Here is a 27,261-nt window from a genome sequence, read left to right as displayed (position 1 = left end):
CTATATGCAGAAATTTTAAATATATAATTTTTTAGCAGGGGCGGGGGCCACCACTAGCCCCCATATAGGTCTGTCCCTGTATATATAGGGGTGTAAATAGACTAGGTTAGGATTTGGCTTAAATAGGCCAAGCCTATGTAAAAAACATAGCATCTAGCAAACCGGAAAAAAAAAAAACATAGCATCTGGCCTAGCCTGTGTAGGCCCCAAATTACAAGTTTGGTCAGACCTATATTTAAAAATAAAATTCTTGGCCTAGGTTTGTTTGCCTATTTAAACCTATTAAACATCGAACAATTAAAAAAATAACTAAAATAATATTATTTTATTATTCAAAATTATTAAAATAATAATTTTATTTAAAATTAAAAATATGATATAGGCCGACCTGTAGGCTTATAGGCCCGACATGTATAGAAAAGCCTATGGCCTATTTTCTAAATAGGTTTATTTAAAAGCTTAGGCCTGTTCTACTTTACTATTTATAATAGGTCAAACTTGACCTAATATAGATTACGCCGTAGCCCGTAGGCCCCTGTAAGCCAGCCTAGCCCATTTACACTCCTATATATACATATATATATGAGTTCATTTTTTCTAAAGTTACTTTAGACAACTTTGTTAAATGTTCACCGAAACGACGTCGTTTCAGTTAATATTAGACAAAATTGTGTAAAGTAACATTAAATATTTTTCCCTATTCTATTGTTTTTCATGTCACATGCCATAAAGTTATGTCCTGTCATCCCAAAATTACGTCTTTTTGCAAGTTAGAGGAATTAACGAAGAGTGTTTTGGTATTTTTGTTTGTTTATTTATTATATGAATTTTATCAAAACACCCTTCATGAATTCTTCTAACTCCTAAACGTAGTTTTGAGGTGACATAACATAACTTTATGTCATGTAACATGACAAACATTCATGTCACCCAAAAATTACGTCATTTTGCAAATTAAAGGAATTAATAAAGGATGTTTTGATATTTTTGTTTGTTTATTTATTAACCAAAACTCCCTTCACAAATTATCCTAACTTCCAAAATGACATAGTTTTGGAATGACATGATATAACTTTATGTCATGTGACATGACAAACAATAAACTTTATATATATAGGGGTTAGCATTTATATTTAAGATGACACAAAAAAATTTCTTACACACACAACATTTTGTGGGACCCACACTTTTTGAAAAAAAAAAAAACTACGGCACGCAAAACGAATCTCTATAACATTACACAATCACTTTTCCTACAACATAACTCTTATAAAACCCATATACACATATATATATATATATATAGAGGTAGGATCTTTTGACACCGGTGTCAAATTTGAAGTTTGACACCTCATCTGAGAGCCGTTAGATCAAAAAAGATTAACGACTCTGATTTGTAAGCGTGTGATACCATTGATTTTTTTTTATCCAACGGCTCTCAGATGAGGTGTCAAACTTCAAATTTGACACCTGTGTCAAAAGATCCTGCCTTATATATATATATATATATATATATATATATATATATATATATATATATGGAAATGTATATGTCAAGTAACAGGATGGCTAACAAATTTCCTACTGACTCACCGAGAAGTGTGCAGACATCTTTTTTGTTTTTTATTTTTCTTTTATGGTAGGACTCACTAAAATCTGTTTGGGTAGGAAAAAAGTTTAATGTCCTGTTACTTGACATAAATACTCCCCATATACATATATATATATATATATATATATATATATATATATATATATATATATATATATATATATATATAAGGATATGTTATTCTACCTACTCTCATTTTGCTTACCTTTTTCATCACCGTTCGATTACAATCTAATCCAACGGTCCATAATTACGAAATAAAATAAACTCTTTTTTTCCCTTTCTCTCTCCTCGCTCCCTCCCACACCTTTTCTTTTTCCTCCCCTTTCTCTCTTCCTCTGCGATCCGGCCACATCCTTCTGATCTCTATATACCTATTTTAATTTATTTATTTTTGAACTACAAGCGAACACGAATAATATATAAGTTTCAGATTGTACCCTTGATAACCAAACAGATCTAAACTTGAAAATTTCAGTCACTGCATACGCTTAACCTTAATTGTACCCTTCCCTATTAATATATAATTCAATAATACTGTAAAAACTTGCGTTTTGATATTGTCAAAGCTTTCAATTCAGACCCTACCATTGATGTCTTACTGCTTACAATGCATGGTAAAAAGTTTTCACCTTGTCTTTATCGATCTACCTATTTACATCTGCAAATAATAATAAGAGATGGATTGCTTTATTTGTAATGAAACAATTCTATGAATCAATTGCAACAAGTCAAACAAAAAAAAATGCAGTACTTTTTCCTCATAAAATTGCTTAATACCCTTTTTCCATGTTTCTTCTGATCGGAAAGAACTGCCACTACCTCCATTCCACGATGAATGCAACAAGGACAACAACAAAAAGTTCGATAATAGGTATAGATATTCACTGTGAATCGTGTTCGCTTGTAGTTCAAAAAAATAAAAATAAAATAGGTATAGAGAGATCGAAAGGATGTGGCCGGATCGCAGAGGAAGAGAGAAAAGGGAGGAAAGAGAAAAGGTGTGGGAGGAAGTGAGGAAAGAGAAAGGAAAAAAAGAGTTTATTTTATTTCGCAATTATGGACCGTTAGATTAGATTGTAATCGAACGGTGATGAAATGGATATGCAAAGGTAGGCAAAATGAGAGTAGGTAGAATAACTTATACCATATATATATATATAAGTTGTAACTAATGTTATTAGTACATGCTCATAATCTAATTTAGGTTAGATTTAGTTACATCTTTTAAGAAAGGAGTTAAAACTAGACAATTTGATTTTTGCTCATTTGACACATAAACTAAATATTTAACATGATATCTTTGATTACATAGTAACATCTATTATTTTTTTTATTTTTTTGATAACAGTAACATCTATTATTAAATTATGCTTTTAGGGTACCATCATTTAATTTATATTCTAATTAGTAATCGTTAACGTTACTTAATTTAATCCACACCATCCGATACTTGTAAACAATAAGCATTAATGTCATGTTGATTTAAAAATAGTTAGCGTGGTAGTGATGAATCCTTGTTAGGAATTAGGATGTATAAAAAAAAAAAATTAAGAATAATTTCCTTTTTTATATTTTATTTTATTTTTCCTTATTTTATGGTACAGTTTGGTGGTCAATACAGTGAGGATTGGATAAGATAGGCTATCATATTTATTCTTATCCATTGTTTGGTGAATTACAGGATATGATAAATTTATCTTGTTGGCTCAATTTATGGACATGATATGATAGCAAATGTCACATCCATTTTATTCCAAATATAGCCTAATATTCTTATATAACAAACTTTGTTGTGCATGTGAGGGTCCACCCTTGCCATTGACTAGCCACTGTCATTATCATCACCGCTGGGTATTGAGCACCTCTAACACCTATTACTGCCACTATTATCCATCACCCAACTATTGTCATTGTCATTTTCACCACAACCTACTAGTCACCACCATTGTCACTAGTTACCACTATACCAAACACTAACCACTACCATCGATTAGCCTCACAATTGCCACCAGTCACCGCCAGCATTGCAACTCGCCACCACTACACCAATTGTCACCATCATTGGCCATCGTCACCCCTAGCTACCAAGCACCAACCATAACCACCACCATTAGCCACCGCCATTGTAATCAATCAGCCACCATAATTGCCATCAATCACCACTCGCGCCCTACCACCACCATTGGCCACCACCGCAACCATTTCATGCCACCAAGCACCAACTATAATTGTCACCGCCACCACTACTATCACTTTGCCACCATAATTGCCGGCGGTCACCACTAGTCACCCCTACCTACAACCCACCAGCCAACCACCACTATCTTTGTTGTCACCATTGGCCACTGTTAGTGCAACCAACCACTACCTTGGGTCACCACCATCCACAATCACTAGGCACCACGTCACCACCATTAGTCACTATTGTCGTTGTCATTAATCAACCATCACAATTATCACTGGTCATTGCCATATGGTCACCACCACCCATGGCCACAGCCCCCACAACCACCGCCACCACTTCAACTAGCCACCTCACCTATCACAGCATCACTCATTGCACCAGCCACTATTACTAGTCATTGGCCACTTAAAACAATTTTTAAAATTTTATTTAGTGAGGATGTAGTTTTTTATTTTAAAATATTTTCGTAAGTCATTTAAGTATTTAATATACTTTTATTTAAAAATTATGACTTTTAAATATTTTAAATTAAGAACTATTGTATAAATAAGTGAAAAAATAGCTTAAAAATCAATTTTTAAAAATATATTTTTATGAATTTATATTCTATCATGACTATCCTCGAATAAGATAATATTATTCTATCAGATTACTTGTCTAATACACGATAAAATAAAAACTTATGATACTCATATCTTTCCTATTTTTATGCTGTCTTTATTCTATCCATTTATATCCCATCCTATAGTTTGGATTCGTTTCTGACCTAAATTTCTGTAATTACATTAAAAAAAATTACATGCAATTTTCACCTATAAGTTTCGAATTACAAGATTTGCATAAATTTTTTAAGAAAAAAGTGTTTATCCTTTTAAATAACACAACTTATATCATTTTACTCTCAGAAGGAATAGAATCCACACTTTCATTTTTTTTATCCACTCTCTCCTCATTTATCTATCTCTTTTTTTCACCTATGACACATATTTTTTTCTTTTTTTTAATGTCTTTTCTCTTCCATTTTCTAATTGGCTTATTTGTGAAAGATTCCATTGACTTATGGTCTTCGCCCTTTTATTCTATCGATTTATATCCTATCATAGTTTTGCTCCCTCACAACATGTATCTGTGTTTATTTTCTTTCTCATAAACCTCTTTGGACTTTGGACTGAAAGAAAACAATAAGAGCTAAGATTGAAGAAATGGGTTGGAAACCTCTCCTTACAATATTGACGAAATCACTCAACGTCCTTGCCTGGTACACCGATTCTTCTGTTCGTGCTTTTTAAATATATTTTTTCACTGTCATTTATTTGAAAACTTAGTCATACAGTAAAATTACTGATTAAGCTTGTGGCATTTTTATAGGAGTCTTATGATCTAACGTTAATGTCTGCAATTTTTTTTATTTTTTTTTGTACATGCAGGCCTCCATTTAGTTTGATTTTTCCCTTGTAAGTAGCTAGTTAGTACTGGTCCTCTTATTTCTTCATTTCGAGAAAAAAAAAATAGTTTTTATTTTACTTTTTATTTTATTTTTTTTAAAAAAATACAAGAGATTCAGAATTGGATCTCTAAAATTTACTGTGCTTTCCTGTAGGTACGCTTCTATTCGGGCAATGGAGAGTGATTCCCGCTCCAGCAATCAGCGATGCCTTGCTTTTTGGGTTCTGTTTTCCTTGTCTATGATCATGGAGCGGGAACTTGCAGTGGTATTTAACTGGTAATTTTTTATTTTTTTTGAGAATTTAACTGGTAATTTGAGTTTGAGTTGACACTCATTTCATTTTTGGACTCAAAGATACAAGTTTCATTAGTTTACTTTAATCTTCTAATTATAAATACAACAAAATGGTCCTTTATATCACTTTTTGATATCACATGCCTCTTTTTAATATCACCAATTTGATGTCAAATTTGATGTATTTATTATTGCTGGACCAAACTGATGGCACTTGTATCTTTGAAGAAACAAATTACGAAAAGGGTTTTTACTCCTTGAGTTTTGTATAACAAAATGGGAAAGTTGATGCATACCAACTGACCGGACTGATTATTGTTAATGATGCTGTGATCTTATTTTTTTTTTGGGTACAATGCTGTGATCATTTTAATTCCAGCTATAACTATGAAATTTGGTATGTTAATCGTCAAACTCATAATTCAAGTCATAGGTAGCTTCTTGATCGATGTGAGCTTTACTATAGTATTGTTCACTGAAATAATGCCATTCTGGTATGATACTATAGGATTGGTAATTGTTTTAACATCTAAATTATATTTTCTTCTTTTCTTTTCTTGTTGGAGATGTTCTGGGTCTTCCAACAGAAATGTTTTCCAACTGATCACTGGAACCTTGACTCCGCTCTCCAATTGAGATGGTTCTGACGTCGTATAATTTAGCATCACACGACGTTCGCATGCATGTTAGTTTACTTTATTGTTGCTTTTGAGCATTTTATGATCTATACCTGCAAAATTAATTATAGGAATAAAGTTAAGAGTCTGAGCGAGCATATGTGTATTGGTAGAAACTATTTTGGCTTAATGGTGGCAAGGTTATGAAAGAAAAAGAAAAATTCGTCTACTAAACTTATAGTTCATATAGTTTGACCTCTCTGATTATCATCATTGTCTACTGCTTGGAACCAATCATCACTTGTGCTTATGTTTGAATTTTCTATATCTTTTAGTTTTCTCCTACCATGTCTCCTCATTTTTTACTTGGTTATTATTACAGGCTCCCATGGTGGCCTCATGTAAAAGCGATAGCAACTATCTTGCTGTTGATACCTTATTTTGGTGGTGCGTCATGCATCTATAAATTATTAATTAAGCACTATTGTACTTGGAACATATGTACAAAGCCGTTGAACATCTTCAATCAGAAGAGCACACATTTTGAACTGTATGAGGATAGCAAACTTGTTGATGTCTCTGACCATACAATTATTACAAGTCAAATACAAGAGAAGTTCGAAGGATATCAGGTATTAGTTTTAAGTTTTTGTCCTATTTTTACATGCATCATTACATCAAAATACTAATAATGTATTTGATGATGTTAAGGTTTTAGCTTATTTGTGTGCTGCTGTTGATTTCTCAATTTGTCGGTTAGCTCAAAATATACATTTGCCATGCTAAATGTTTCAAAGTGAGTAATTCATGGTGAACTTTCACTTGCAATTGTATTGCAAATTTGTTTATATGTAATATGGTAACCCCCACCTACAAGGTGGTGGCTTCTCCTACTCATTCCAAGTCAAAGTTTCTTTTAATCTAATTCTATTTTGCCATCGTCCTAATAGATACATATACTTCTTTCTAAAAAATTGTTTGCATCAGGGGAGAGATCCTGTTGTTTGTGACAAGACAGAAAGCAGTTATACAAGGCTAACTAGTAAAAAGCAAGTCCAGAAGGAATGGAGCTGTGCTTTATGTCAGATTAGTACTACCAGTGAAAATTGCTTAGGGACACATCTTATAGGGAAGAAACACAAGGCTAAGGAAAATGAACTTAGAGTTGAGTTATCCTCTGCACAGAAAAGAATCAAAGGAATGGTTCTTCTAAGGAGTCTCAACCAAATTGCAAACATCCTGAGTCCAGTTTCCAGTTCCATAAGATTGTGTGAATGGACAAAGCCTGAGTTTGGATGGACAAAATTAAATACTGATGGTTCTATACATAGAGAAGCTGCTGGTTTTGGTGGGCTGCTTCGTGATTGTATGGGTGAACCAATATGTGCTTTTGTCTCTAAAGTTCCTCAAGGAGATGTTTTCCTGGTTGAGCTGTGGGCCATATGGAGAGGCCTGGTTCTTTCCTTGGGTCTTGGGATAAAAGCAATATGGGTGGAGTCAGATTCCATGAGTGTTGTGAAGACGATAAATAAAAAACAACCTTGTTGTCCAAAAGCTGATAGCTGTTTGAAACAAATCTGGAAACTCTTAAGTAAGTTTGATAAATATCAGATTTCTCACTCATGGCGTGAAACTAATAGAGCAGCAGATCATCTTGCAAAGATGGTTCTTTGGGAAAATGATGTGGTTTTGTGGCCAGTTGATTTTCCACATAGCCTTTGGAATATCATTAAAGACGATGCCAAAGGGAAGAAATATCTTAGACGGTAATATGAGTCTTCAGGTGAGTTTCAGGTTGCCATCTGAATGTGGTTGGTGAAGAGGTAAGAAAAGATAAGAAACAAAATCAGAAAACCCTAGGTGGAAATGTATGCTATAGCTTCCATTTGGGGGTCAGTTGACTGACTCTTTTGGAGACACAACACAATTCAAGATGGATGTAAATAGTTGCTGCTTTTTGCTTTTAACCAACAATTGACGCTATTTACATTGGATATCACAAACCTACACTTTTATTGCTTAATGATATTCTTGGGATCCCACATTAGTTGGATATATGCCCATGATATCTCTTATAATGACTCGGGCAATTCTCCAACCTTGAGCTAGCTGCTTAGCTTTTGGGGTTGAGTTAGGCTCAGTTGGCTCTCCATTCTAATAGATGTCTTAGTTTGTAATTATAGATAAAATGTTATGTCTTGATATCTAGAATTTCAGTTGGTCTTCTCTTCCTCACTCGTTCCTTCCCACAATTTTGTTTCCTTAGCTGTACTTGCTATTGATGGAGATGACCTTGGTTATTGGTTGAATTAGCAAACAAATTTAATTGCTTTCTGTTTGACTAAATTGTCGACAATATAGAGCGTCTAGTTTTGTTTCATTCGCATTTATCCCCAAAAAAGACTAAGAAAAGAACACATGACTGATCTTCTTCACGTCACTGCACATTTTTGTTGTGCATAGGTGCATGTTTATGCTGTTAAAACAGTAGTTTCCCAACTAAAACTGGCTGCATGTTTTCCTTCTGATTGGCTACAGCCTACGCTATTCATTTATCAGTAATTGTGATCTTAGCTGTGTGGTTGCGCGAGGATAAATAAATATACAGAAGCACTTTCCAACTTTGCTTATGATGTGCGTTCATATCTTAATGCGTAAGCAAAAGCAGGCAAAAAGCAGATACTCCTGTTAGTTGCAGAGTGTCCTTGAACTTTGTAAACTTTCTATTGGATGGATCATCAGCTTGAAGAGCATCTTCAAACCGAGGTGTCCCTTTGTTCAAGGATAAACCAATTATGAATTAAGAATAATCGACGTCATACAGTGAAGGATACAATTATGCAGGTATATGCAAAATAATCCATAAATTCATATTGACTGAATAAAGCAAAATAATAATTATATATATATATATATAGTTTTTTTTGTTGGTTTTAAAACAAGATATTTAATTGTTAAACTTATTTCATTCAAAACCTCACTAGTCACCGAGATTTGTTTTTTTGTACAAGTTGATAAAGAAATAATTTTTTTGAAACTCAAATGCCCAAAAGTCAAGATCAACGCTTACTTTTCTAGGTTTTTTTAATTTATTTCCGTAGTAAGATCGAAACTCCAATACCAACATGATTTGGATCAATTAAAAATTTGATTATATCAAACTATTTGCACTATAATCAAGAATTTATTCTCATTTTTTTCGATATGGTGACTAAAAACTTCTCTACGGTCAGTTTGGTAAGAGCAAAAACGACATCGAAAATTGACAACTTAAATTTTTAATACAATTTTTACTAACAAATAAATTATAAACTTCACTCATTTTTACTCATTCTAGAGCATTACCCATTGCACCATCAAACTTCATAAATTATACCTCCAAACCAAAATTGTGAAACTAAAAAACCGATTCTTCCCACAAAAACTACCAGGTACGTAGTTTCTTCCTTATTACGTCTAAGTAATCTTTGCATGGACGCTGCCAGCTGATTTCACAACACCACTAATTAGAGTTACAGAAATAAACAAGAAATCATGGCAAATCGGTTCATTGAAAAACTGCCAAAGGCATTTCCCATTGCAAATATACGACTGTACAACATATTAACATGATATAAACTGAAAAATTCAACTCTGTACCATTCAATTCTATTTTAAAGTAGCTCCTAACCTAAAATGTAACACATGGCATTTGGCCCCCTCCACCCTCGGAAACTTTTCAACCAAATCCAAATCCCTCATTTGCTTCGTGAATTGCCAGCAGTAACCTCTCTTCCAAATGCTGTTTAGATGGATACTCCGGCAAATCTAATTGATTGAAACTGCATGAAGAAGAATCCGTGTTAATTAGTTCAAATCACATGATAATAATGATCCATCAAGTGATAAATTTAGCCTATATAACTTCAGATAATCAAAACAGAAAGCAAATACGCAAAGTGATTGAAAAGGGGAAACATATTTACCAAGTATGAGCAGAAGGCAAGTGATCAGGACTTCCGTATGCTTTGTGTATCTGAAACTTCTGGGAGCCTGAAATTCCTTGAAGAGCACTAAAACCTTCCAAAGGCACCTGAAACATCAGTAGCTAAAATCAGACCTCCAAATTGCACTAAAAATGTTTTAACGGCTTCAAGTCTACAAAATAAGGTGTCAGCACCATTCACTGATATAAATAGGATTCAGAATATCAAAGGAAACAGGCAAAGCTACGATCATTGAATGTTTTCGGGAACAAAACTGAGTCATCTCCATCCTCAGCCTATTCAACAAATTAGACACCTCAGAGCACTCAAATTACCAGTTACCACATGCGTGAGATTCTTGAATAAAATGCATTGGAAATAAATTGAACACATGAATTGGATATAATTGACAGTAGCTAGCATATTATGTATGAAATTCATCTTATGTGTTCAAACACCTTCGAAAACAGCCATAAAATTTGAGTTCTAATGAAATTTAAGATCTGATAGCAATATACCTTGGATGTGCCTGTCACAAACTGCAATAGCCTAGCCTTGTCTTCTTTGCTGAACCCTTGAATAACCTCCCAAAACCATTGGATAACTGGCGATGCAGTACTATATCCAGAATATTCTGTATTTGCTCTTAAGTCATCCACTGAAATAAAATGCAGAACTATCAAATTTGTCGTTCCATGCAGTTTAACTCTTGTAAATATAGCAGGCGGGGAGAGCAAATAAACATTAATCACATCAATCAAAGTAATGTAAAACAATGGAAGTCTCACAATCAATATCAGGAAGTCCACTGATCAATAATTCCAGCTCTTTGTCATTGAATATGGATATCAACTCCCTGGGAATCAATTCATTGAACCCTTCCAGAAAAGCGGTTATTTGAGGTCGAATAGCAGTTGTCAACCGATGCTCAACGACCAAATCAACATATTGATGCTTGTTCTCCTCTGTAACTTTAATATTCCGTCCACCCGGAATCAACTCATAATCAGTCACCTAGATATGCTCACCAAGATTAGACTATAACAATGCATAAACCAATACATCATCTAAAAAAGATTAAGAACACAGTCAATACTTCTGTTCGTTCATATAAGATCAATTTTTCCTCATCTGCATCAATGCTAAAAGTAAGATCCAGAACATCACTGATATCATTCTGCAATCATAGCAAAACATGAGACAATTGTCACAAATTAACAATGAACAAAATGTGGTGAGAATACGGAAAGGGAGAGGGGGAGGAACTACATAAATGCACTTGCCTCAAGCATCCATTTCAAATTTTTGAAATAGTCAGGATCAATGGCTTCAATATCATGATATGTAACTTTGACCCCAAGTATGTGCTTGTAGAATGACCGAGTAAAATGGACATCCAAGAGTTGACCATCAAATAATGCTTTCCCAACCTGGATAAGGTGGAAAGGGGTAAATAAAAAAATCATATATGACCAACAGCAAGCATTGAGAGCAGTAGTTGACTAGTTGCAAAAGGACTCACCACTCTACCAACAAATTTGAAATAAGATAAATGTTCTGTTTGATAAACAGAGTTAGGGTTTGGTTGAAATGTTGATTCATTGCCCACTGTAGTAAAAAGCAGCGCTCCTTTGTCAAAAATAACTCTGGACAGCAATTGATACCATTCCCTTGTAAGCCCACCTGCATCAATACCTTCCTCCCCTTGGAAGTGAACAGTCAACCTTCCCTTCAAATCTTGAGTTGATCTCATGCGAAGCTGGTTATAAGAATCTTCTAGAACATACGCCCTTCTTACTGATATTCTTAAGGGGCTGTGGTGATGATCATGCTGATGCTTAATTTTTGATCGGAAGTGGGCACGCTTGTTGTCAAAATCAATAAATCTTGGAACCTTCAGCATGAGAGAGAAAGATTTCTCGAGCAAACCAGGATTTTGCCTTATAAAAGCATTTAGTAGCTTCCTATGCTTCTCCGAGAACCTTACAAAAGCCACATGTTTCTCATCTACTTTCACAGCAGGTCCAGATGCTTTCTGCTGAGTTGCAGATGTACCGGCATACTCAACATCGGGAATAACAGGAATATTTGAGTCATGACTAGCACCTGGCTGTGCAGGATGCAACTTCTCACAAACCACAAAGAAAGATTCAATATATGGTAAGATATTTTGAGAGCCTGCTGGAAGTGGAGGCATGACACCAGATGGTTTAGACACAGATGTTCTAGAAGGGGTAAAAAACTCAGACGCAGACTCTGAGTAGGACTCTATCTTGCTTATGCAACAGCTCAGCTCATGCCACAAGGGCTCTAATGCTGAATTGATTTCCCAAACCTCAGAAAGAGCAGCAGGGGTAACTCTATCACTCTCTCTCTGTGTCAGCGAGGTGACAAGGGAACTCAAGGCTTGCAAAACTCTCAGAATTGCAGCTCCATCATTAGATGTAGTACTGAGAAGAGCTTTCATTGCTTCACTGAAGACACGTAATTCACCCATTGCAGATGAAGTCAAGTTTTGAACTGCTGCAGCCAGCTCAGTGACAAAAAGCTGACAATGAGTTGGAGCAATGGCCACCAATTTCTTCATTACCTCGGCAACAAGAGCATATGCATTATCTGACAAACTGGGAGGAAAGCAAAAATATCAGATCAACTCCATCATCACGAAAACATACAACATTGTTATTACAACAATAATAGCCAGACTAATATGGTCTGGTGGTGATTGATATCAGCTGTGCAAACAAAAGCAAGTAAATGCACATAACAAAACCAACAAAACAGAATTTAAAATTAGTTGGATCTCCTAAGTCAGGAGTTTTGTCACCTCCACCCCATCCCACCCCAAAACCAGGAACTCCTGGTGATGGTAAATAGATATACAAAAGCAAGGCATATTGGCTGAAAAACAGACAGCAGAATCAACACAAATCAACAAGCATAAGCGCATAATCATACCCTTCTTGTGCAAGCAATGAGCTCAAGAGCCGGAGTTCTGCTTGTGGCAGATTACTCAATACTCTCTGAGACTCGCATTCCATATTGTTTCCAGAGGATGTGGGTTTGGAGGAATCATCAGCTTTAGTAGATGCATCAGCTCCAGAAGACAAAATACCAGAATCTGTATTCACATCTGCCTCCACAGCAGAAATTTGTTGAACTGATGATGGCTTAGAAGTAGAAATCAGGGATTTGTCAGATGAACTAGACCTGTTTCCAGCACTATCAATGATAACATCCAGTAAATTTAGCAGCTGAAAACACAAAAGCACAAATACAAAGTAAATCGTGTCAGCATGTCTGTAGGCACATGAAATTAGATGGCACCAAGGTGCCGCTAAAACCAAATCATCACCTGCTCAAGATGGGCTATGCTCCTCAAATAAAGTGGTTGGTTCAAGAGACCCAAAAGCATTGCAATGGAAATGTACCCTTCGTTACTTTCACATATATTTACTTCATCTTCAACAACCATCACAGCTTTGCCACGCGCATCATCAACATTATCTGTTCCTCTGATTGCAGGATGAGGCAGCCTAAATTGAAGCAAAATTTTTGCCACATATAGATGATTCCGAGCAAGGTAAGTGAGAGTTTCAAGTATTCGCCGAGACAGCAAGGGGGGAACTCCTATGTAATCAAACAATATGAAAGGTATTAATAGACTTATTCACCATTAAACAAGGATACAAAAAATCCTGCAAATAATATAAAGTCACTCTAGTGCAAAAAAGTTCAGGGAATAAGAAAATGAAAGTCATTTCAAATATGGCATAAGAAAATTAAAGTCATTTCAGATATGGCTTAATTGGGAAGATTCAAAAATATGAGCACCGACATCATGTTACACAATCAAAATCAGGATAACTGTTCATAAACACAGCATGAATAAGATTAATCGAGTGTTATTACCATCAAAAGATTGAGGACGTGAATACATTACATTGCTCTGACAACCATATAATCTATATGGTGGCTCATCTGTACTAAGATAAATGATAGGCCTTCTTACATCAAGCATTAGTAAGTCCATCAGAATTTTCACCAGAGAGGTTCTTGTTTCACTATGGGCACAAAGATTTAAAAGAAGCCTCTGCAATTGACCTTTATAGAGTGGCTGCAAAAATGCAAGACAAATTATAGACAATAAAGGATTCATTTTGAAGAACTCCTTCCTATCATAAATTAATACCTGCACTATGCGAAATAACCGAATCAAGGCATGCAAAGCTTCCGTGTCAACTAGAGGTGTTCCATCAGCTTCAACAACCTTCGCTCCACTGGATCGATTCCGGCGTGCAGAAACAATTCTCTGTGCTACTTCCATGGCAGAACCAATACCTTCACTACGTCTTGAAGTCTCACCTCTACGACTTCTTGGATACATACCAAAGAGTGTACGACTGTAACGGTGCGCAAACCTCTCCCGCAACATATTTGCCTCAGCAACAAGAGCAGGTGTAAGATTTGCAAGAATAGTATCCGGTGAAGTTAACAGAACCTGCAGAAAACAAAAAAAAAGGGAAAAATTAAGACTTCAGAGACAATCTCACGTTTATATAATGGGGTCAGCTGACAAACTTGCCTCTTCTCGTAAATCAGAAGGAAATGTTGCAATTATTGAGACTGTATCCATTTCTACAGGTTGACCTTCCAACTCGTGAGACTGATGCAACCTCTGTGCTTGTTGCTGAGCTAGAACTTCTGCTCGAATATCTGCGGGGAGAGCTGCAAGGAACTCTGGATCAATATCCCCAGTGTTTTGAGACTCAACATTTGCTGGTTGAGCCACTTGACCCGGCTGAGCTGAGAGGACTTCTGCGCGTAGCTCCTCAGGAAGAGCATCCAAAAATGCAGGATCGATTGCTCCTGGACCATCTTGATCTGCATCACTATTCACCTGCTGCTCTGCTCCTGGACCATCTTGATCTGCATCACGGCTTGAATTTTCAGAAACTTCAGTAACACTATGAAGGGACGCATCTCGTCCAACTACAGGAGAAGAATGTCCAAAAGGCATATTTGCTCTTCTTGTGCGTGCAGCCTGTGAATCACCTCCTATCCTATCTGCAGAAGCCTGCCTTTCTCCACCATCATCATGGCCATCAGCACTTCCAATCTCAACATCCAGGCTCCGGAGGCTTTCACCAAAAGTTGCTCCACTACCACTACTCTCTTGGCTCACAGCTTCAACATCCCTCACAGCTCCATCATTATGCTCAAACTGCATCTCAACAGCCTGTGAGTGAATGCTTGATACATTTGTTTGCAGAGATCCAGTCCCTGCAGGTCTGATCTCAGCATTGTTACTGTTATCAATTATTGAAGGAGACATCGTACCAACTTCCTGAATAGCATTACTTTCAACAGGGAATTCTGGCCTTGCACCTCCTGAATCTTGTGCCTGGCTGGTTTCCACTTTACCATGAGACCCTTCTTCTGCTATGTTCTGATTGGACGACTTTTCAGAGGTTGGTCGCCTTAATTGAGAGACAAGCAACTCTTCAAGGCCTTGTGGTACAACAACAGTGTTTGACCCACTACTCTGTTGGTTATTATCAGTCCACAAGTTCAAACGGTGTCCATGGCGTCCACTCCTCAGTGATCGAAATATACTATCCAAACCTACTGAGTTGTTCTCCAATGAACTATCTGGAATATTTTAACAAGATACCAAAAAAGAGTAGTGTCATTGAAAAACATCAAAACTTTCTATACAAATAGCAATTCACATATTAAGAAAAATCATTATTGGAATAAAGTATCAACAGCAATAGATTCGTAAAGAACTAGCCTGATTGCCCTGCAGATGGGTGAAATGAGGAAGAAGGTTCAACTAAGAGTGGATGACGAGAAGGTATAGCAGTATCACCAGTTCTTCCCAAAAGACTATAAATAGATGTTGTCCTCCCCGGACGTCTGGATCCAAAAACTTCAACAGGCATCACATGAAAGGCTTCATTTGGAAAACTATTATCTCTGCCAAAAACCTCAATATGGTCCAAAACATTAATTCCATTAATACCCTCCTCAAGTCGCAGTATTACACCATCCTCATCTTCCTCGTCATCCTCATCCTCTTCCTCCATCACTTCATCATCAAAATCATCATCATCAATCTCATGATCATCTTGATGTGTGTGAACTGGCAAGCGATGGACTTCATCTTCCAAATCATTATGTTCCTCATCATCCTCCTCATCTTCGTCTACATCTTCACCTTCATCTCCAGTCATATCATCATCTTCATCGTCATCTTCATCAAGATTTTCTTGGCCGTGAGGTTGGATTTCAAATTGTAGCTCCACATTTTCCATTCCATTCTCAAGATCTCTTGCATCCTCAGAATTTTCATGCATGTAATCATCCTCATTAGCAGGAGCAAAGCCCCCATCAAGATCTTGATCATGTTCCATATCATCAGTAACAGCTTCAGATCCACCATAGGACTGAACTGCATAAGACCCAACATGGTCAACTTGAAGGGAATCATGATTAGCTTGGGATGTCATTTCCACGGACTGAGACATCTCACCAATATTATCTATTCTTCCAGGTTGTCCTAGATTGGAAGGCTTTGCTGAATCATCACCCTTCCCTGCATTAGAATCAACTGAATTGACATGCTCCTTGGTCACCAACTCAAGAGCTTTAATAATGCCAGTAGAAACTTTAGATGAATCGACATGGTCTAAGTCCAAAACTTGGAGAGTACGAGTGAATGATTTAACCAAACCAGCATCCATAAAAGTGGCAGAGGCCTCAGCCGAAATGAATGAACCAGCAGGTGTACGAGCAGCCAAAACATCATTAAGTAGATCAACAAAAACTTGAATATCATTGCCTGGAGGCTTAACGCCATGACATGAATCAACAAACTCGTTGATAATATAACTAATCTCACTAAAAACCCTCTTCCTTGCCTCTGTAGAACGAACACAAGCAGCCACCAAAAACTGGTTAGCCCTGGTAGCCAGTTTCTGCCTCCAATCACCATCACCTTTCTTGTCCTTTTTGGAGTTTCGAGAATAAGGAAGAAAATTATGAAGAATATGGTAGAATATCCCACCCATGCTTAAACCAGCAGGACTCTTTTGATAAGTGCCCCTAATGCTGCTTATTTCAGCATCTCGTCGAAGTAGAACATGAACAGATGATGAATACATCAATAATATCTCTGTCAGAAGTTTCAAAATAAAGACAATCTTTGCAAGTGATGCAGAAGCTTCCTGACTACTGATTTCATTCCCCTCAGACACAGTGGCAACTGCTTTTCCTTTTCCTTTAACTGTAGAGACATCAATCTCCATGTCACTTGATGTTGGGGTGCCAGGAAGAACATTTGGGGCAATGTCATCCTTCAAGGGGGGAACAAAAGTGCATATAGATTCAAGAAGAAGTTCTATCACATTAACAAAACTTTGGGTAGGTTTTCTATGACTTTTGACAGTCTTGGTATTTGGATCAGGAATTTTTCCATGGCCATTGCCAGAAGCAGCTGCATTTGTATATCCCAAACCAACCTTTCCATCACTATTCTGTGCTTTGTCTTTCTCCAATGATTTATCCTTCTCCTTTTCTTTCTCCTTAGCTTTGTCTTTATCCCGATCTTTCAGCAAGACAATGTAAGGCCTTTCCCCTGCCATTTCAACTTGGCACACACATTGAGCAGCTTGCATAAAAATTGCTGGATCCCGAGAAACTACAGAAGCTAAATTTAAGAGGAAATTACGAGGGCTGACCCTTCCATTTGCATGCCGATTAGATGCAACTACAAGACTATGTTTAATCTCAGACTCCATTGCTTGCTGGAGCGTTTGTGGATCTTCAAGAACATGACGGACAATAGCAGCAGCAACATTGTCAAACCCAGTAAAGAGGCTGTTGGTTGGCAAGGAAAGAAGTAGACTTAAACCACCAGCATCCAAAAAGGTAAGAGCAACAGAATGATTTCTTGTCAGATTGGAACATAGTAGCAGAACAGCATGCATCGTGTCTGAGGGAAGTTGGTTCTTCATACAACTGCAAGCAATCTCAACAAGTCTCTTCTGCTCATGTATATCTGCATACTTCATAGAGATTCCCAATGCAGACTGCAACATGTTTTGTCTATCTTCATCAATGGTAACCTGGCCATTCACAGTTTCCTTCTTCAACTGCTCTGCCATTTCAAAATTCAATTTTTGATCCACTTGCAACAACCTGTCTAACGCAAGAAAAGCAGCTGTAACCCATTTTGGCACCTGCTGTTTCTCCCTGCTATCAAGATTAGAATCCCATTGGTAAAGTAGATCTGAGGCAATTTTGATCAAACCATTCTTAGAAGCAGCATCCCGTGCAACAGCATCCTCATTAAGAATTAAAGCAAGAACATGAAAAAGAGCAGCCAGCATTATGTGATTTCCATTGCTAGAAACCAAACCACATTCTTTGATCCGGTCAACAATAAATGTGAAAACATTAGCTCTATGTTGACCGTCATCCTGAGAGCATATCATCACAAGTAAGTCATGGACAGGAAAAGCAAGAGGTTCCTTCTGCAGAAGTTTTGTGCAAGTAGATAATAACTCATCAACAGGAGGAAGTTGGACCATCTCTTCCTCAAGCTGCTGAGCATTGTCGTCACTTACAACAGCATCTTTTGTGTCTGAATCAGAGTTCCCAAGGGACATGGCAAGTGCACGAGCAAGTTCATCATCTTCTTGTGTGTCCTCTGGATGAGAGAACAACCATTCCATTGCCAACTCCACACTATTCGACCCAACTTGCCTTAGAGCTTCCTCTGCTCTAGACCTGGAAAAACCCATCTCTACAATGGTAGAAATAGTTGTTTCATTAGGAGGAGGCCCAGTAATACGAGCACCAGCACTGCCATTTACATTTTTTACTTCAACCCCTGAATAGACATGCCTAATGATAGAGATAACTGTAGAAATAAATTCATAACTACAGTCAACAAACTGGGGATGAATCCAAACAGGAAGCACAGTCTTCAACACTGTGGATTGGAGGACCTTCACAAAAGTCTCAGCATCCCTTGGGAAAGGTGTATCACCATTTATAAGGGGCTGTGCAAGCAAGTGCTTTGTGAATGATGATAATATAAAAGAGGAGGTCACTAGATGGTCCATCAATTTCCCATAACTAGCTAAAGAACCATAAATCCATGAATTATCTGTATCTTCCTTGTCATCTTGTTTTGCATTTGCATCATCAGTATCCATAGGCGAGGCAGGGGCCCGATTAACAGCAAATAGCAGCTGACTGGTAGCTTCAAAGGTGGTCAATACAGATTGAATAACTCCACGTCCATACAAGCAATTCAACAGAACAGGATTGCATGAATCTGGCCTCTCCATTATAATATTATCCATAAAATCAATCACTTTCCCAAAATAACGACATTTTGTTGATATGGACTCTTCGGTTCCTGAAAGATTTACATGGCCCCCAAAATTCATGTGATCTAAAGCAATGGATGCAAAAGTGGAAGCCACTGATTTTGAAGCAGGACTTACGCTCACAATATCATCACGTCTACGTGAAGGTAGTAACATTACTTTTCCTAACTCTTGGAACAAATGGGTAATGTGAAATGAAAGTGATCTGACCATGTCACAACAAGATGCATAATACGGTCTCTGCTTGTCAGATTCCTTCTTATTGGCAGTTCCAGAGTTATCATCAGACCCGGATCGATGCAACTGATTACTGGAACTTGACCGCATGTTTGAATGCCCAGCAGAATTTGATCTGTGTTGAGAACCAGTGGAACGGCCCAAATCTCGATACAGATTTATAAGGTCAAAAAACTGAGATTCAATGCTCCATCCTGATGTCCTCCTTCTCAATAAAGGATCAAGGAACTGCCTGAAAGAATTGAACCTTTGCTCTTCAGTTTCCCCTGCATCCCCTTCTGCCTGTTGCGAATCGGAAGAACAAGCACCATCTTCCTCAATCCCAGGCCTTTTATTTTCAAGTAGAGCAATTTGCCACAGAACTTCACGATGGACACGCCCAATGTCTTCAAGAACATCCTTACTGCCATTTCCAAATTCTGTAAGCAATGCAGTCACCCAACGGTTGTCTTTCGATGCAGCAAGAAAGAGAAGGAACTCAACAAGGAAAAGTGAAGAAAAGATACCACCATCAATTGTCATCCTTGGATCCAGCAACAAAAGTTCTGAAGCTGCACCAAACCCAGCTAATGCTTTCTTCAAGTGCTCTCTAAGAGAGGAACAAAAAGCATGCGCCAGAGGGGCAGAGTGATGTTGAGCAAATCCCTTAAATACCATGGTGCTATGTAAAGCAATAGACATGCCATCTGAGGATTGTGCAATTGCAGGTCGTAATAACAACTTCAATAAAGCTTCAATTCCTGATTTTTCCACAAACAGCCTGCATGTTTCAGAATTTTCCATAGTCCTATGAACCAATACCATCAAATGAAAGACACATAGCTGAATAAACTGCTCATCACTTATCCCTTCCGCAGCTGAATATGATGTACCCACAAGGCAACAATGGCCTTCATTTTCTTTGTCTGCAGAATCTGTTTCCATTTCAGCACCATCGTTAGCTTTTCCTGAAAATCCTGTTCCGTTTCCATCCCCAAAGGATGCAATCTTATGGATGATTTCAATAATAATATCAACACCAGTGCTTCTCAACGAAGATACGTGACGTAAAAGTTCCTCCACAGAATTTGCCAAAGGAACAATTGCCTCATTCATGGCTAAGACATACTTTTTGCTAGTGAAAATGTCAACAAGGAACCGCAGAGATGAAGATTCTCTAACTGCCTCTAACCCTTTGGCATTAAGACAAATGGCCCCAAGACCGTTTGGAATGCATGTCAAAGCCTTTGATGAAGGAAGTATTTCAGATTCAACTGATGATAAAAATGCATCAGGAAGACCCATTTCATGCAAAGCAGAAAAACACGTAGGATCTTTGTGGATTATTTCACTCATAACAGTAACAGCTGAGTAATATATATCACCTCCAAACTTATCTACATTCTGAAATATCATGCATAGAGTTGCAGGTAATGAACTGTCCTGAGAATGTTGAGATCTGGTAGAGTTTGCAGGCGCATATGTTGCGGAACCAAGTGCCTTGAGGGAGACCTTTATGAGCCTCTTCTGGGTGTACAATTGATCAGTACTATGTCTTGAGCTTTCACCAGTGAGCATCATGTTATCATTTTCTCCAAGCAAACCAATCACCCTGTGTACCTCTTTCTGTAATCTCTGAGCCAAAAGTTCTATGCCCCCCAACTCTTTAAACAAAGATACAGCCGAGCTACTATAATCCATAAGCTTCTGAAGGGTTTTCACTGCAAAACAGACTAGATGAATATGTGCAGGATCAGTATCCTCCAGCAGCGGCAAGAATGTTGGTACCATGCCAGAACCTCGAATATTACTCCCAGAAGTTGAGGTTGAAACCACATGAAGCAGATAAAACTGAAGAAGTGCCTCGACAAAGGCAAGGGATGATGGATCATTAGAACTCTTCAATGACAAAATAGCCCTCTGGAGCACATTTAGGAGTATCATGCGGTTACCACCAGCAAAACTTATACTAGATCCACTGAGTATCCGTGCTCGTTCATGCGATGATGTATATGCTGCTAACTGAGCTCCTAATGCAAGCATTGCAAGTGTTCTGATAGATCCAGATATAGTCTCTTCAGATCGTACAACTCTAATTAATTCATTTGTATATTCTGGTTCATTAGCAAAAAAGGACACAAGTTCATCATGAGCATCACCAGACTGGACCAGCACAATGAAAGAAAGTAGGCAAATCCTGCTGTAAAGCCTGCATATTCTAGGAGACCGAAAGGCGCGAGCATATCTGATTCTAGTAAGCAATGAAAATCTGAGCTCTGAAGGAATGCTATATTGTTCAATGCATTGCTTCATCAATGACAAATCATCTTCTTTGTGCAGATGCAAATCTGGCATATGTATAACTCTCAAGCTTGGAGAAACTGTGTCTGCACTGTGTTCCCTGTTTTGGGCACTAGCTCCATGCAATTCAAAATAAAGGGTAGTACCTATGCGATAATTGGATTGGTCATGACCAATCTCTACATCAGAAGGAAACAAGCACAGTGCTTCGTCTTGGGCTTTCTCATTTGCCATAACACAAGAGTACAATCCCAGGCCCTCCTCCTTGCTTCCCCATCCCTGTGCTAGGGACAAGAGATAGCTGTTCACCGAACCACAGCCAACCATCTTTGCACTTCCATGAAGCTTAGAGGGATTAATTTTTACAAGCGCAGAAAGGGTTTCCAAAGTAGCAATAAGAATCTCAGGATCTGTTGATGCAAGTAAAAGCTTGAAATGCTGAAGAGAAACAGAGGAAATATTAGAAATGAACCATTTGACTAAAATAAATAGAAGACGGAATTAAGGAAAATGTATTTAATTAGGACCAGCCTTAGATAGGGTATAATTTCTGTGAAACTAACCTCTAAGCCATCAAAGGAACTCTTGTTTGGACAGTTCTCTAAAATTATTTGCATCACCCGCAATATTTGCAGAATTGCATGTTTTGGTAAGGGGCTGTCATCTTCTAGATTATCTAACAAGGTCAGGTCATTTCTACATGACAAATAAGTCTTGAAGTATGTATCGAAATGAAGTAGTAAGGGTCGCCAGTGATGAAAATTCCCCTGATGTCAAAGCAAGGTATAAGGCACTGGGAAAATAAAACAAGTACTTAATGCAGCAAAATTAGCAGGTTATTATGGTATTACCTTATTGTATTCCCACCTAAAGCCAGAGAGTGGTATAGCTATATCTTGCAACGGACACTGGATGACCTTCTCAATGAAGGCTTTGATCTTTGGAGGCTGAAACCAATCAATTACCAAATTTAGATGACATTACAAGGATGACAAGGGAGGAATCAATGATGGAGTGTGTATAGATATAATTACACATTTAACTTCAAACATGAAAATACATACAAATGGATCTAAGAATATAAAATTACATTATTGAAGCAAATTTGCAAACATACTTATTTTACTTCATGCATTGTTCATGACAATCAATTATGACTGAGGAAAAACAGTATTAATCAAATTTTAGAAAAAAGAAAATCATCATCACCAAACATTAATTTCCCCAAAGGAGTATATGCAAATGGAGCACCTAAAATTTAAATGAACAGCCTAAGGAACTTGCCACTGAAAACAGTCCATGCACAGAAAAAAGTACCAAACACTAAAGCTGTACAAAAGCCAGAAGCTGCTATACTTTCTTGCTATCTGAGTAAGAGAGTAACTTTGTATTTCTTTACATAGGAAATAACACTCATGTAAGAGCAAATATTACCAAAACCTAAGATTCACTGTGCATAACATGAAACGTCAAAATTAAGTGCATAAAATGCAAATAAACTGGCTAAAAATAGAGAATGGCCGGTAAGTAGTGTCACAATGACATACTACTTGCAAGAATATTTTTACCAACCAATGTGCTCATTGGCATGGTAGTCAAAATTGTGTGTCAACTTGTAGGATTGTACGATCTTACGAGTTTTCCACCATTGACACGCCAACTTGATTGCAAAATCGTGAATAAATGGGATCGCTAAAGGAACATTCTCATATATTTAAAAGGACCATTTCCCATGGAATACTTCTGCAGCCAGCAACTTCCAAAGGTCTTTTTTCACTAACAGCCTTTTGTGATACAGATTGGGCTACAGATCCTAATGACAGGTGTTCTACACTTCTATTCTGGTTAATCTCATCTTTTGGTGGTCCAAAAAACAACCACTAGTGGCTCGTTTGAGTACAGAAGGCCAACACTGCTGCTGAGGTTTTGTGGGTCCAGACCCTCTTACATGAGCTGCAAGTTCCTATTCACACTACGGTCATCTGCTAATCAAAGTACAGTTTCTCTGGCTTATAGTCCTCTGGCTACAAGCAAACTTTGATAGATAGAAAATATTGCATTTTTCACTTTCGAACATCTCAGCATATCGATATGTTTTGACATCAATCCTTTTCACTTTTTTTCTATTATCTAAATTTACAGTTTAAAACTTTTTATATAATTAATAAAAACTAACTATTGAATTATCCTTTATAATTTAAAATTGCTGTTAGAGAATAATATAAACCATTAAAAAAGCCATCACCCAACACCTTAAGGTTTTGGGTTGAATTGGTTCTTTACATGGTATCAAAGCTTTTGTGACTATAAGGTCACGAGTTCGATCCTCACCGCCCCCCACTTTCAAATGTGATTAAATAAACACAAGGTAAAACAAAAAAAATTGGGACTGTACAATATCCACGCTTCAAGCCCAAAGGGCTCTTGCGTGAGGGAATGTTTTAGAGAATAATATAAACCATTAAAAAGGCCATCACCCAACACCTTAAGATTTTGGGTTGAATTGGTTCTTTACAATTGCTAACTAAATTTTAATAGTGACTTAAATGTTCTTTTTTTATTTATGTTATAATTTTAGATATAATTTAAGTAAGATCTTAACAATCCATGTCGATCCCACGATTTACAATATTTCCACTCCCTTCACATTTAGGTAAGATTTTGAGTTTGACTACCTTGCTCATTGGATGCGCAATGCAAGTGCATTTCATAGAATTGAAATTAACAGATGCTCAGCAACATAAACAGGAGAACTACAGCTAATCAATAATATTTAACTATTCTATGTTTAACGATTTGGGATACAACAAAAATGCATCCAGGAAGCCTGAGAGGTATTAGTTCCATTAATTATATAAATTTAAGCATATCACTAGTTCACTACCTTTTACAAGAAAGACATGTTCAAATCCTGTTTAAACCAGCACTAGTAAATTGCTAATGAAATCAGCAATCAGTATATTCCAGTATGAAGTACATCCTAATCAAATTTTGAGGTAACCGTACTTGTAAAAACACCATTTAATCTTAACATTTTTTTATTCCAGTAATGAACAACACAACAGACCTTTTAAAAATTTAAGAAACTAAAGTAACTATGCTTCAATTGTCTATTTTTTGAATAACACCTGCTTCGTAGGCATCCTACATACATTGTAATGGTATAAAGCAAAACCAATTCAACAGAAATTAAATACAAATCCCATAATCAAACTGAGACAAATAAAGAAGTGAGTTCCGTATCCTATTCAATCTTGCATAATAACTTTCTAGTAGTGGTAAATAGTTTTTGGACAACACCATATTCAGTCAATCTCAGACCAAACTCAAGTAGCTCATTTTGCAATTCAAAACACAGTCACCCACCTTTAAACTAAATATACACTACAAAAACAGCAATGCAGCAACCAATAAATCCTACCAAGATTATTGATTTGATAACATGTAGTGTTATTTTCCTGGTTATTTAACCAATCTCAAGAAAAAATCATCGATTTCTTTTTGCTATTTAAAAAAGCCATTTCCAGTTACAAATACGGTCTTCTTCGCAAGAAAATACTCTACTTTTGGATAAGCTACAAATTTTTCCTTCTTAACAAAGCAAAGAAAAGGTCAGCTTTTTTGTATCTAAAAGTTGATATGGTTGAATTATCCAAAAAAGACTTCCCTTATTAAAACCAACACCACTTTTGGGTTTTCAGCAAACAAAAATCACCTGAATGCGCTATTTGTTTTCCTGGCGATTTCAACTACTAAATGTACATGATATTTTCAATTGCTAACGATGCCTAATATTGATTTAATTTCCCTCACATATAAAAGCATACAGTAAAATAAAAACGGATTTTCGGGTGGCAAGTGCTATTTTCAAATCTTACTGGCAAAAGAATACAGATAGTAAGATACAATCCACTAAAAGGTGAAAAATAAACATAAAGTCTTTGAAAGTGCATTTCATAATGAGTGGCACTGCATACTAATTAATCCTTCATAATATTAGTACAAATGAATAAGAAGTGAATAAAATTCCCAATGGGGTTTACCCAGCACTTAAAAGTTGACCCCATTAAACCCTATTCGCGAACATAACAAAACGGTGAGTATACATTTGTGGAGAGAGAGAGAGAGAGCACACTCACGGGCTCAGAGTCCAGCTTGATGGAGGGGCCAACGGCACCCTCGCTCGAGAGAAGTTGGCGCAGCCTCGAAGGCCAGCTCGATCTTAGGGTTGTCATCTCACCTCAACTTCTTTACTCCGAACTACTTCCAAAAATAAAAATCAGAATTAAAAAAAAAAATCACTAATCAAATTAACAACCAAAAACAAAGCTTAAAAAACAGATTAGGTGATAATGAATGATTAAACCAAACAGATTCCAAAAGCGCGAAAAATCGGTAACTACACGATGCGAATCAGCAATTCGCATTAGGAAACCAGATCAAGTTCGTAACACAAAATAAACAAAGTTATGTGGTGATTAGACAAGCATGTGAAAACCAGATATGGATACCTGAGAGACGAGAGAGAAAGAAGATGGATGCGTACACATCCGAAGTGCGAAGAGAAAAGGACACGAGTGAGAAAGCGAAACGAAAACCCCAAACACGAAGAGAGAGAGGTTGAGAATCGCTGTGTCTGAGAAATTTTATTTACTTTCTACACAAAATTGTGCCCTCTCTGACGAGAGAGTAATATATATAGTGAGAACTTGCTTCCACTGCGGGCTCTTCCGAAGAAAGGTGGTTTTTTATCATTTTTGCCCCTAGGTTTTTGTGGTATTCCAACGTGAGCCTCTCTTTGTTTGTTTGCTGTGATAATCTGATTCCTTGTTTTCCGGTCCTAAACTTCAATTTGGTACTATCTTTTGAGAATGTGAAAAAAAATTAGGATGAGAATCTGTAATATTGTGTGACTTATTTTTTACAGTGAGAATCTGTAATATTTAAATTTAAAAAAATGCATTAAAGATTTTTTATTCTTTTCCATTATGATTTTTTATTATATGACAAGGTTCTCTAATCATAAAATATAATTATTTTATTTAAAATGATGCAATATAATATTTTTTAATTGAAAACTGTTTTCTTTGAAAATAATCTATGTGATTATAACTCTGTTAAAGAATTATATATGTTATTTACCACAAAAAAAAAAACAGAATGATATATGTTTAACATTTTTTCAGATAGTATTTTAGACAGTACAAACGTTGAGTTTAT

General features: G+C 36.8%; 2 protein-coding genes across 3 annotated transcripts; one reads left to right on the top strand and one right to left on the bottom strand.

Annotated features, from left to right (window-relative positions):
• The first annotated feature begins 4,919 nt into the window (after positions 1–4,919).
• On the top strand, positions 4,920–8,445 carry LOC133303471 (uncharacterized). 2 transcript variants are annotated; one of them, XM_061503381.1, is made up of 5 exons: positions 4,920–5,058; positions 5,228–5,254; positions 5,401–5,523; positions 6,541–6,790; positions 7,146–8,445. In XM_061503381.1, exons 1-5 carry the CDS (start codon positions 5,003–5,005, stop codon positions 7,926–7,928), a joined length of 1,239 nt encoding a protein of 412 aa, XP_061359365.1. In that variant the 5' UTR covers positions 4,920–5,002; the 3' UTR covers positions 7,929–8,445. The 2 variants fall into 2 exon arrangements, with proteins under 2 accessions (XP_061359365.1, XP_061359366.1); XM_061503382.1 differs by lacking the exon at positions 4,920–5,058 and having other exon boundaries at positions 5,235–5,265.
• Positions 8,446–9,678: 1,233 nt separating this feature from the next.
• LOC133303473 (E3 ubiquitin-protein ligase UPL2-like) lies at positions 9,679–26,691 on the bottom strand. Its single transcript, XM_061503384.1, has 17 exons — positions 26,553–26,691; positions 26,181–26,301; positions 22,893–22,988; positions 22,605–22,808; positions 15,918–22,479; positions 14,709–15,775; positions 14,316–14,624; positions 14,036–14,240; positions 13,479–13,753; positions 13,082–13,377; positions 11,646–12,747; positions 11,407–11,553; positions 11,220–11,300; positions 10,912–11,137; positions 10,642–10,781; positions 10,124–10,230; positions 9,679–9,979 (listed from the first exon to the last, which is right to left on the bottom strand). Exons 2-17 carry the CDS (start codon positions 26,274–26,276, stop codon positions 9,877–9,879), a joined length of 11,016 nt encoding a protein of 3,671 aa, XP_061359368.1. The 5' UTR covers positions 26,277–26,301; positions 26,553–26,691; the 3' UTR covers positions 9,679–9,876.
• Between the last annotated feature and the right edge of the window lie 570 nt (positions 26,692–27,261).

The sequence above is a fragment of the Gastrolobium bilobum genome, unplaced genomic scaffold (assembly GCF_033153095.1).
Source record: "Gastrolobium bilobum isolate Gb01-03AN ecotype WA unplaced genomic scaffold, APGP_CSIRO_Gbil_v1 utg7546, whole genome shotgun sequence".
NCBI classification, from domain to species: domain Eukaryota; kingdom Viridiplantae; phylum Streptophyta; class Magnoliopsida; order Fabales; family Fabaceae; genus Gastrolobium; species Gastrolobium bilobum.
The sequence above is the reverse complement of the archived record's forward strand: the minus strand, read 5'-3'. Positions and strand labels throughout refer to the sequence as shown.